The 11,910-nt window shown below is 42.6% G+C and overlaps 2 protein-coding genes across 2 annotated transcripts; both read left to right on the top strand.

Moving 5' to 3' along the window:
• Window positions 1–1,032: 1,032 nt before the first annotated feature.
• Window positions 1,033–5,456, top strand: clk2b (CDC-like kinase 2b). Its single transcript, XM_061081629.1, has 11 exons — window positions 1,033–1,101; window positions 1,798–1,888; window positions 1,978–2,044; window positions 2,126–2,242; window positions 2,330–2,496; window positions 3,642–3,736; window positions 4,562–4,691; window positions 4,784–4,866; window positions 4,942–5,021; window positions 5,096–5,186; window positions 5,274–5,456. Exons 1-11 carry the CDS (start codon window positions 1,033–1,035, stop codon window positions 5,454–5,456), a joined length of 1,173 nt encoding a protein of 390 aa, XP_060937612.1.
• Window positions 5,457–9,549: 4,093 nt separating this feature from the next.
• On the top strand, window positions 9,550–11,367 carry LOC133014194 (complexin-3-like). Its single transcript, XM_061081374.1, has 3 exons — window positions 9,550–9,792; window positions 10,319–10,402; window positions 11,143–11,367. Exons 1-3 carry the CDS (start codon window positions 9,550–9,552, stop codon window positions 11,365–11,367), a joined length of 552 nt encoding a protein of 183 aa, XP_060937357.1.
• The last annotated feature ends 543 nt before the right edge of the window (window positions 11,368–11,910 follow it).

The raw sequence follows: 11,910 nt of genomic DNA, 5'->3' as shown, positions 1-11,910 counted from the left end.
CACAGAAATAGTCCCATGATTTGTTGGTGATCATTTCCTAAAATTGCTTGTTGCATCTCGTTGACATGTTTGAGATTATTGTGTTTTTTTAAAAACTTTTTACCTGCAGTTTTAAGAGTATTCAGCATGAATTGACATTGTTAATGTAACTTATAACCTGTATCAACTTCCTGAGCTTTTCAGATGAACATTTTCACAGTTTTTTACCGTTTGTAGTTTTGATATTTATAATGAGCTGACCTCATGTTATTCTGCAAAGATTTATATTAACAGATTTGTCTCTGTTCGAGGAGCGTGTCCTTCAGAACACAAACTACAAAATAAAATCTTTTATACGAGTTCTCTGAGTGGTTCCTGTGTAGAGTGAGTGAGTGGAGAGGTATGTGCAGCACGCAGAGCAGGGCAGGTGTGGCAAAACACGCTGCGCGGGTTAAGGAGGTGTGAGAGAGAGAGAGAGCAAGTGAGTTGAGTGAAACTGGAACCCCCCCAACCTTCTCTCTCCCCTCCATCGCTCCCCCTCACCACATCTTGATTCTCCTCTGAAGACTTTCTCGGGGGGGCTGTGACCAAGGTTTATTATTAGCATCTGTCTCAGCTCGCTCACTCTCTCTCTCTCTCCTGCCGCCCTCCTCCTCCCGTCTTTTCGTTTCATTTCTGTCTGTCACTTTTTGTTTTTGTATTCTACACCAGCTGACCTCGATTTTTCTTTTCTCCATTGTTTGATTTTCCCTTTTCTTTCTTCTTCTTAAAGGTGTTTTTTTTCTCCTGTCAGTTCTGTGCTTGGAACGTGTAGATGTGTCCCGCCTAACTCCTGGTATCCGTTGACAACACCGAAGGCTATTTTTTTACTCCGTCATAACTCCATGTCCTCTCGGTTTTTTTAAACTTTTCACGTAATTGCTGTAATATTGCATTGTCCCATCCTCTTTTCCTCGTGGCGTAGTGTTCGTGCTGCTTCTGCTTCACCTGCCTCTCTCCTCCACCTTACCTCCCTCCATCCTCCTCCACGCCAGCTCGCTCCGTCCTCTCAGCATGATGGGAAAGACCGAGCTGTACTCTCTGTATAAGGGTTTCCTGGACTGTATTTGCCTCTGCCTCTCTGTAAGTATCCACATTTCAATTCTCTGTGCATGTGTGTGTGCACCGCTCTGCACAAATCCCTGTCACCTCTGCATCATGCTTGACGTTTGACCTGGACATTTGCACCATGCTGTGACACCACATTATTACATTTTTAGTCTACAAGCTCCACGACCCACAGATCCCATGCAGACTGAGTGTGTGTCTGGGCCACTGCTTGTTTCTGTGCACGGTCCCGTTCGTGTCCCACACTTAAGTGTCTCCTCAGCACATGCTGAGCTTCTGATATTAATAACAGTCTCAGAATGTAGATGGAAATAGAGCCACTGCTCCTCAGACGAAAACCAGACATCATATGACATTTCTTATTAGCTTCTTTTAAAACCAGCTCTCGTCACAGTGATCAATGTCAATGCACAAGCTCACACTCAGAGGGTTGATTTCAAATCTTTGATGCAGCGCTGAAGTAATGCATGAAATAATAAGCCTTGCCGTGCAGATTTGTTTCACTGTGTGTATTTATCTGTAAGTTTGACTCATCTTCTAAGTCAGGACTTAAGTCCAGCTGGTGACCTTTGCCCTTTAAGGCCCCTTGGTCAGAACGTTACTCAATCTGTTTTTAGTGATGGAGGCGACACAAATAGCTTGATCTCTGCCCTGATGTTTTACTTCTTTTGCTCCACCTGTCGCACATTTGAGTTTGACTTTGTTTTCCAGCGGAGCAGCTCCGAGCCTGAGGTCGACAGCGAGAGGGACACTGAGAACGGTCACCTGATCTACAAGAGTGGGGACATCCTGGAGGACAGATGTGAGTATCAGATCAAGAGCAGTTGGCTGCCTGAATGAAAACAAGATCTCCTGTGGTAATGATCTGTTTCACCTCAATCTGCCACTCAGATGAGATAGTCGACACCTTGGGTGAAGGGACTTTTGGGAAAGTCGTACAGTGTTTGGACTACAACAGGTAACTATAGCCTTGAACATTGCACAAATTTTCAACATGTCTGATCTGCTCAGATTTGGAATGTAGTTTTTTAAAATGCAGGGGAGGAAGTCAAGTTGCTCTAAAGATCATTAAGAACCAGGAGAAATACAGGGAAGCAGCCAACCTGGAGATCAATGTGCTGGAGAAGATCATCGAGAAAGATCCACTCAACAAAAGGTGATTTGTGTAATCACTTTGTTGAGATCATGTTTCTACTGTTTTTATTTTAATTCATTCCATCCCTGTATTCCTTCCTCCCATCAGACACTGTGTGCAGATGCTGGACTGGTTTAACTACTACGGCCACGTGTGCATCTCCTTCGAGTTGCTGTCTCTCAGCACGTTTGACTTCTTGAAAGCAAACAGCTTCCTGCCTTATCCCATTAAGCAGATCCGACACATGGCCCACCAGATCTGCCACGCTGTCAGCTGTGAGTCCGGTGTGCACAGCTCCGGCTGCAAAGCACCACTTCTCTTTTTCTCTGGTGCCGCTGCATCATAGTCAGTGGTGACAGTAAGCAGATTATTCACAGTTGTTCGTGGAATATGTGTTCCTCATTTACATTCTCTCATTTCATGCCAGGTTACGGTGACAAACACAGCCAGGGTTTTAAATTTAGGATGATATTTTTTTGCTTCTTTTTTTTATGATCAACAACCTAAGAATATTTACTTTGTTGTAAATGAAAAAAGAAAAACAGCACATATTCACATATTTATCTTTGGTCTTTTGCCTTCAGATAGTGACAGTAGAGAAAAACAGGAAACAGGGAAAGAGGAGCTGAATGACATGATGACGTGTAGCAAAATCCCCTGAGGGGAATCAAACCGGGGAGCTGCTGCTTGAGGGCACGCATGTCTATGTCGTGCACGTCTTAAATATATTTATATTAATACGAATATGTCAGAGGCTAGAACCAATTTACATTTGTCAATTTTGCTTAAAAATACACGTTTTGCTGAAGGGCTCTTCGGCAGAGAACCTTGGTAACTGGTGAACTGGTCTGCGGCTGTGTAATGATTCAAGTTGCTGCTGAGAGAAAGAGAAACACTTTATAAACAGGTTGTGAGACAGTAATTAAGAAAGTGTAAGATACCGGTATTATAGTAAATCTTATAATCTTAAGATTTAAGATACAGTGAATCAGAAACTAGATTCTAAAAACTCGATAAAAACAGATGAAAATTAACCTCTGTGGCCAACTCTGACATCTTTTAAGAAATGTTAGTAATACGAATTGTCCCTGTCAAATAAAGTAAATTAAAGAGAAGCTGAACTGTCACTCGTGGCAGGAAGATAAAAAAAAAAGACAGACAGTAGTGAAAGATCAATATTTCATCAAGTAAATATAAACAGTCCAGAGGAGTAAATAGCAAAGTGATTTCATTATGTTTAATTAAACCAGTGCTTCATCAGTGGGAAGGCGTAGTCAGTTCTACTTACTATTCCATTATATGTTGAATTTCACCTCAAATCTATGTTTAACATTTTGATCCAACTGAAATCCTGTCCACAGGAGGGTGGTGGCTATTGAATCTAAAATCTACTTTCGCCCCCTCCTCTTCCTGTCTGCAGTTCTCCATGACAACAAGCTGACTCACACCGACCTGAAGCCCGAGAACATCCTCTTTGTCAACTCGGAGTTCTCTCTCATCTACAACGCTGAGAAGGTTAGAAACAGATGCATGCATGAAGGCTGGGACCTTCAGGGGGAGATTGGAAACAGAAAACCAGGATGTTGAATAAGCGTGGATTAATACGACGAGGAGAAGGAGAGGTCGCTTTACAGTCGCCCATTTAGATAGAAATTTTGTCTCAGCAGAACCTGTGAACCACCCACATGTGTTCCCTTTTATAGGCACTCACATATTTATCTAAACACACTGAGGATTGTGTATTTGACCTTAGTGTGAAAACATTTTTTAAATCAATTTTCATCTAGTAAAATCACCTCCTTGAAATCGAATCACTGTTCTTTTTGCCCACATGACAACTTTAAAATTTGAAGAAATTCTCCGACGGCTGACATTGTGTTGAAGAGCAACCTTGACCTTTGACCACCCAAACCTAATCAGTTAATCTTTGAGTCTTAATGGACATTGGTGACACATTTTATAAGATTCTCTTGGGGCATTCTCAAGATATCATGTTCACAAAGTCACAGTGACTTTGACCTTTCGATCTTTGAGCAACAAAATCTAAACAGTTCAATTTTGAGTCCAACTGATTGAATGAAGTTCAAGAAACTTCCATCAAGGCGTTGATAAAATATCTCAAGAGACTTCTTATTGTAAAAATGACCAAAACTACTAATAGGCTCTGAAAATAGAGTGTAATGGATCTGACAGAGACTCATGGGCTTGTTCTTAGTCCAATGAATCTCAATGAGTCTTCAGCAGAGCTGCTGTGTTCCTACATCTCAGGCGTTACATTGTTGGGTTCAGTGACATTATAACAACGGCCCTCACCGTGTCCCCCCCCCCTGTCTTCCTCAGAAGTGCAACGAGAGGAGAATAAACGACACCACGGTGCGGCTCGTGGACTTTGGCAGCGCCACCTTTGACCACGAGCACCACTCTACCGTCATCTCCACACGTCACTACCGAGCTCCGGAGGTCATCCTGGGTAAGAGACCTTGATTCAGAGCCGAGACCAACCAGCAGCAGTCGGCCTTGTTTAGTTGACTGTAGATGTTCGGTCCATCTTTGCTCCCACAGAGCTCGGCTGGAGTCAACCGTGTGACGTGTGGAGCATCGGCTGCATCCTGTTCGAATTCTACGAAGGCTTCACGCTGTTCCAGGTCACATGACTGCTTGTACTTGAGGTTGAAAGTAGCACGAACTTCATGTTGTTGACGTCTTGTTTTTATTTATAGACACATGACAATAAGGAGCATCTGGCCATGATGGAGAGAATACAGGGACCAATTCCTCAGAGGATGATCCAAGGGAGCAGGTAGGACTCAGAGCTGCTCCACACAAATACAAACGTGTTTCTTTTCATCTGACATTTTATTTTTTGGGGTCCAGGAAACAGAAGTACTTCAACCGAGGGCGTCTGGATTGGAACGAGGGCTCCAAGGTCGGACGCTACGTGAACGCCAAGTGCAAACCATTGAGGGTGAGCCCAGGCCGCTTTACATTTTGACACACCAGCTAAGTACGTTGACCTTCTCTAACAACATGCTTCTTCTGCGTGTTTTCACAGAAGTACTTGTTGTCACGTGGAGTCGAGCACCAGCAGTTTTTCAATCTGCTGGAGACGATGCTGGAGTACGAGCCCACAAAACGCACTTCTCTCTGTTCCGCTGGGCGCCATCCCTTCCTCCTTCCCATCACTGAGCCAGGACGGAGCCGGGTCTGGAGAAACAGCCTGGATCTGAGCAGATGACGGAGAAGTGATCGCCCTCAGGCCTCTGATCGAATTAGAGGCAGGGAATAAAGCAATACGAGAAGAGTAGATTCAGTTACTGTAAATGGCACAGACAAGGTCATGTGCTAAAACAGTAAGGAAGCACCAAAGACAAATCTTTGTGGTGCTTCTTTACGTTACATTCATTTCAGTCATTGGTCCAAAGTGACGTACAAAGCATGTTGCTAATTATGTTGAAATTAACCCGGTGCTGTTCCAGATGTTCCAGAAGTGCAGGCCCCTTCTGGTCACTATTTATTTTTGTCCAATATAAGATTATTTTGCTGTCTCTGAAAACCTATACAGGAATTGTAGTAAAATGGGCACAAAAGTGTGGAATTGTCTTTTAAAGACTGATCAACACATGCAGTTTAACCCCAAAAAATCACTGTGAAATATATAGGTTTATATTATATCTCTAAAATTTAGAGGATATCAATATAAAAGCTTAAAAAGTATATTTTCAGTTTTATTCTCTTTTTAGAAACAATGTGTGTTTTTGTAAAACATTTTGTATAAAATGACTTGAGACATTCAATAAATTCAATTCTGTTAATAATGTGTGTGGCTTCTTCTCACCCAGCGTACTGGTTATTTGTGCATGTCTCACACACACAAACACACACACATGTCACTGCCATTGACTCGCTGGCCCACTTTGGCATGTTTATTGAGTGAAGCTCGTCAGAGAGCGGGGGCACAAGGCTGAGCGAGTGAGTGCACTCGCCAACTTTCCTCTTCAGCCTTGGCAGAGCTGAGAGAGACTCAGTGTCAGCATATGTGTGCCTGAACGATTGAGACCTTACACTTCTGAAGTGAGTGTGTGTCTGTGTGTGTTTGCACGTGTGTGTAAGTGTGAAATGTAAATGATCTTCCTTGGCAATGCTAAAAGTCATTGTAGGTTGTTGAAGACGTTAATATGAAACATAAGAAACTTGTTTATGTGCACATGGGGACTTGTTCAGGGGAAGTTTTTTGTGCGTGTGGGGGAAGACTCATGACTGTTTACTTGTTGTTGTTTACTTGATTTCAACTAAGATTTAGCTGTTGTTGATGCTTTTCACAGGGCTACTTTAACAGCTTTATTCTCTCAACTTTCTTCACACATTTTGTAATAAATTGACTAAAATTAGAAACCAACTACAGATGATAAGATGATTTGAAGTATAGACTTAATATACAGTATTCTTTAAATGACCTTTATCAGAAACAATGATTGCTTAATTTGTTTAAAATGTCAGTATCTAATATTTTATGATTTGTCGTGGTTTCTAAAAAGAAAACAAAATGACCCCCTGCAGCACCGACTGTCTGTGCCTGCTCAAGTCTGTGACAAAAGAAGTTTAAACACTATTTTCTGCAATAGATGCAAAACTAAACAGACAAACAATAAATAAAACAATTCAGATTTCCATCTTTATCTGCAAATAAGAGCGACATGATATTTCAGAATGATAAGTAATTTTTTTTTTAGAACTGGATACAGATGCTGCTTATTCACTGGAATAAGAATTGCTCAGCCATCACTGCAGGCACCACTGTTCACTTCATGGCCGCATGGCTGAGGTAAGTGTCTGTACCCAGCTCTTCAAAATGTCTATGTTTCAATACTGTGTGATAAGAAAAGGCCAGAATGGATTTTAAGATTTTACTGATTAGCTTGAAGGTTCTTCATCGTCTCTGTCCAAACTGTATCTCTGACCTTTTAGTGCAGCTTGCACCAGCACGCACTTTGAGATCAGAGGTGTTGTGCCCGCTCCCAAAGGGGACAGGGGGCTTTTGCTGTCAGGACCCTGAGGATCTGGAGCAACTGCCTGAGGAGAGAAGGTCAGCTGAGTCAGTGATGATTTTTAAATTCCTTCGTAAGACATATTTTATCAGAGAGCTTGACCTTATTTTTTATTTCCCTATATCTGTTTTCACGTATCATACTGGTTTTACTCTGATCCCATGACTAGTGGGGTGCCATTGTAGTGTGCTGCCTCTCTCTCTCTCCCTCTCTCTCTCTGTCTGTCTCTCTCTCTCTCACTCTCTCTCTCTCTCTCTCTCTCTCTCTCTCTCTCTCTCTCTCTCTCTCTCTCTCTTCCATGCAAGAAAACACAAAAGCAACACTTAGCGGAATCTCTGGATCAGTGACAGTTAAACACGTGACAGTGAGTAACACACACACACACACACACAATACAGTTAATAATGCAAACATAAAACCTCCATCCTCTCAGCTGTAAATGCCTGCACTTTGGATGAGTGAATTGACCCCAGATCTGCTGCTGAAGATGAGCTGGAGGAGGGGTGGCGTTTTGTCTGTGATCTCCTTAAAGCATTAAAGTGTGTCCACCTGGCAGAAAGTGGAGCGGTCCGGGTGTTGTTAGGGAAAGATTATGATGGAAACAAGGGATTTTAAATAGGTTGGTTGAGTTGTTCAGAACCACTTTGTGTGTGTTTGTGTGTCTGTTTTTGGGGTTAAGTTTGGGGGAGTCAGATTTCACCCTGTTTTTATAGCATCAAATAATAGGAACCACCAAAAATCACAATAACTATTTTTGAGAAAAAAATATATTTGGCGTGTATTTTGACTTTTTGGTTTGATCCACGTCCCGTCTACTATGAGGAGAGGCAGGATTTACGACTGATACCTCAGCCAGCCACAAGGAGGCGATCAAGACGCTTTGGCTTCACTTTTGGGGAGCAGTCAGGTCGTCCATCTTTCGAAAAAAATCTACACCGATTTCTTTTCTCTTATTTTGTTGTGTGTCTTTGTCATTGTATGGGCCTCAGGCTGCAACAAGTCAAAATGATGTGAAGAAACTGCTTCATTTATTAGTTTCATTGGTGCAGAACACATGCTCTGTATCTTTAACCAGGCCTTGGTAGTGACATGTTTGGTTTGCTGGGGTGGTTGAAGTGTTGTCATCACTTCCCTCTTATCTCCCTGCGACGCAGACGCTGCCCTCTCAGGTCAGACTCCCTCCATCCAGGTGTATCTGTTTCATTTCCTTTTCTCATCTCTGTTTAATCCACTGAACCAAATACAGATGATGGTCTTGTGAGGAGCTGCAGAGGAGTTGGAAGTTACATGTCCTGTCAGAACGTCTGTCTGATATCTCACTTCACTGCTCCGCTGCACGTAAACAGGGGAAATGAAGTCTTAAATCAGACTCTGAATACAGGAGCAACACTGATGTGATGTCAGCAGGCATGTGTCACTCAACATGACATCAGCTCACATCTCTAAATCTCCATCACAAACACGTGAGTCATCGGGTGCATTACCTGTCACAGCTAACCAGATCCCCCTCATTAAATCCTTTAAGTGCTTATCAGGAGAGTCGAGGTTGTGGATGAGCGAAGCGAGGTAAGTGGAGGAGAAGAGGGAAGAAGAGGAAGCAGAGGCTGAAACCTGGAACAGTCGTTTATACTGTGAAGGCCGAGGACCAGAAACACAACACAACATTCTGTGATGACAACTTTTGTTGTTTTCTCCGGTTTTCTCTGAGGCTTAAGGAGATTGTGTGGTAGCGGTGGAGGCCATCTGGCTGAAGCTTTAGCTGGCTTTTATGCTGTGAGCCACCTGCACGGGTAAGTGTGACCACGCTTAAGTTTACTTTGTGTGTTTATTGTGACAAACTGCCTGAAAGATAGTCAGTATAAAATGTATGAGGATGACATGTACATTTTTTTGTCCTTTTTTGTATTTTCTCAGCTTTTTTCAAGTACGTCCCCAGGAGACAAACACTTGACAGTTGCTAGAACCTTTGTGAATGTGTGTGAGTGTGTATGAGTGTGTGTGAGTGTGTGTGTACTAAGTCTTTGTGTGTCTGAGCCTTGTCTCACTCCCACCCTTGTCCTTGCCAGGTCTCAACCTGAGTTATTGCCGCCACAGGACGTGAGACTGTGTGTGTGTGTGTGTGTCCTGAGCTCGTCCTGTCAGAGCCACACAGCATGAACCAAGGAGAAAACCATTAAACGTCAACTCATCACCTGTCAATCAAATAGAGGTGTGGTGGTCGCTGCCTCCCGTCCTGAGAGAGAGAGAGAGAGAGAGAGCCAGAGAGAGTGAGAGAGCTTCATCATGAATTCTCTGTTGAGAGTGAAGAAATCACTGAGGACGCCCATCAGGAAGATGACTAGCTGTGTGTCGGGGGTGAAGCAAGAGAAGTTGTGTGCTAAACCCAGGAACAGGAGGGGCAGAGGGGCTGGGGGAGGCAGACGAGCGTGCAGGAGGTCGGGTAAGACCCCCCCACTCCGAGCTGCACCTCCCAAAGATCCCACAGTCATCTGCTCGTACCAGGCCGACCTGGAGAAGGAGAGGCAAGTGGAGGGGGATGTATAGAGACATTACATGAGGAGGTGGAGCTAGTACTATCTACAAGTACTAATACTCTTCTAGTATTGCACTGTAACAATACAGTACTCAATGCAGTAAAAATGTGTTATACTATTTATGATATTTGATATTAGGCTATATTGTATTTTATCAGCATAATTGGTTTATGTTGTAGTTGATCGAGATCAAGCATTTCGACACTTCATTTACTTTCACCAATAACAATCCACCATATTCTTTAAGTTATTCAGATACTTCATTTTTACAATTTCTTTCATCTATAGCTGTCACATAGATGTATGCAGTGTATGTGAATTAGTAAAAAGTACAAAGTAATATACTATGGTGATATACATGGTTGAATAAGAGTGACTTCCACCTCGTGTGCGCTAAGTGCAAGTGGAGCTGTTGGGTCACATATTGTGAGCAGGTGTATTTGTATAATGAGCTTTAATTGAAATCTGTCTGCAGTAGGTCAGGTGTGTTCATGTCTGTCTGCTGTGTTTACAGGAAGCAGCGGGAGGCGGTGAACGCTCAGAAGAACGCAGAGAGAGCCGCTTTGAGAAATCATTTCAGGAGAAAATACCAGCTGTCCAAGGTCTGTTGGTGCAGAACAAGGCAAAACAACAAGTGTAACAGTTTTATTCATGTTTGTACAACAGTAAAACAAACAAATAAGATTTACCATTTAAGTTTTTGTTAAAAAAACTGAATTGTTTGTCCCGTATTACTTGATCCAACATGTACATACACTGACTCTGCATTTACTGCTAAATATCCAGTCTTATCCAGAATTAACCAGATTGGGCATATTTGACATTTGGCCATTTTTTCTGTTACCAGAATCTTATTTCAATCACTTGTTCAAAGATGATATATATTAAAATAACACATTCACACATCAAATTACCAGACCTGCAAAGCTTTATGTGATTTTCAACAAGCAGTTCATGGTGCGAGAGCAACAAACTTAAAATTAATTTAAGTGGAGGATTAAATATAGTTAAACAGTTAAATATAAAGATTGTAATCGTAATAAATTCATCTTTGCACAAAGATCCTCTGCAGAGATAAGCTTTAAATTCTATCACATTTGTGACTTCACGCTCTGAGTCTCATGTTCTGCTGCAAATCAACAACTGTGCACGTCCCTCAAATTACTGTGTCAAACCTTCAAACCTTCAATAATTATTGTTATCCACATTTCACGTTGTTCTGGCCTGTGCACGAGCAATGTGGACAAACGCAGAGTCAATTTAAATCATCATGGTTCTCACTTTGTGTCAGGCGCTCGGCCCAGTAACTGTCTTCCTGCTCTGTTTTTCCATCACCATTAAGAGCCCGAAGGACGTGAGCCACCTGAGGTCTGTGGGAGGGAAAGTGTCGCTCCCCCGCGGGCTGTCGAAGATCATTTATCCTGAAACCAAAGCCAAGGACGACGGCTTCAACCTGCTGAGCGCCTTTCAAGGCCTCAGTTTCAACACAGGGCGCCTCACAGGGAGGAAGCACAGCAAGGCGTCCACTCCCACACCAACCACTGGGGACTCCTGTAATGTCATGTGATCCATATGTGATCACAGGGGCGATTACTTCACGGCCTTGGGATCGATTTAGTTGCTTGAACAAATTTCAGGGAAACAGCAGGAGAAGATAATCTCATCTGTAATGGCTGCTCACACACAAACTGTGCTTTTACATCTTTCATCAGCGGTCAGACGATCATTGAGTCCAAATCTGCTGTCACTGAGAAACCATATAATTTCTTTGGTTCTTAATATGTTTGTTGTTTATGTGGAAAATATGATGCGCAACTTGTAAGTTAATAATGATGCTACTTTCGAATGAAGAACTTATTATTTCAGGAGTAAGCTATAGACTTTTTACAAGTGAAACAACAATTAAGACTCTCCAATTAACCCGACCCCAATCTGCACGTCTTTGGACTGTGGGATGAAGCCGGAGCTCTTGCAGAAAACCCACACAAACACGTGGAGAACATGCTAACTCCTCACAGGAAGTGACTTAAGCAGGATTTGAACCAAGCACCTCTTTGCTGTGAGGTGACAGAGCAGAACGTACGCCCCAATACACCATAATGTATTTGTA

Source organism: Limanda limanda, chromosome 11, assembly GCF_963576545.1.
Source record: "Limanda limanda chromosome 11, fLimLim1.1, whole genome shotgun sequence".
Taxonomy (NCBI): Eukaryota; Metazoa; Chordata; class Actinopteri; order Pleuronectiformes; family Pleuronectidae; genus Limanda; species Limanda limanda.
Note: the sequence above shows the minus strand (reverse complement) of the source record. Positions and strands in the feature narration are given on the sequence as shown.

What these genes read in the sequence shown, in the direction of transcription:
- clk2b (XM_061081629.1), top strand. Translation starts at nt 1,033, where the DNA reads ATGATGGGAAAGACCGAGCTGTACTCTCTGTATAAGGGTTTCCTGGAC. An exon ending in TCATCTACAACGCTGAGAAG is followed by an intron (nt 3,737 to 4,561) that starts GTTAGAAACAGA and finishes TGTCTTCCTCAG; the next exon opens with AAGTGCAACGAGAGGAGAAT. An exon ending in AGCTCCGGAGGTCATCCTGG is followed by an intron (nt 4,692 to 4,783) that starts GTAAGAGACCTT and finishes TTGCTCCCACAG; the next exon opens with AGCTCGGCTGGAGTCAACCG.
- LOC133014194 (XM_061081374.1), top strand. Translation starts at nt 9,550, where the DNA reads ATGAATTCTCTGTTGAGAGTGAAGAAATCACTGAGGACGCCCATCAGG. An exon ending in ACCTGGAGAAGGAGAGGCAA is followed by an intron (nt 9,793 to 10,318) that starts GTGGAGGGGGAT and finishes GTTTACAGGAAG; the next exon opens with CAGCGGGAGGCGGTGAACGC. An exon ending in GAAAATACCAGCTGTCCAAG is followed by an intron (nt 10,403 to 11,142) that starts GTCTGTTGGTGC and finishes ATCACCATTAAG; the next exon opens with AGCCCGAAGGACGTGAGCCA.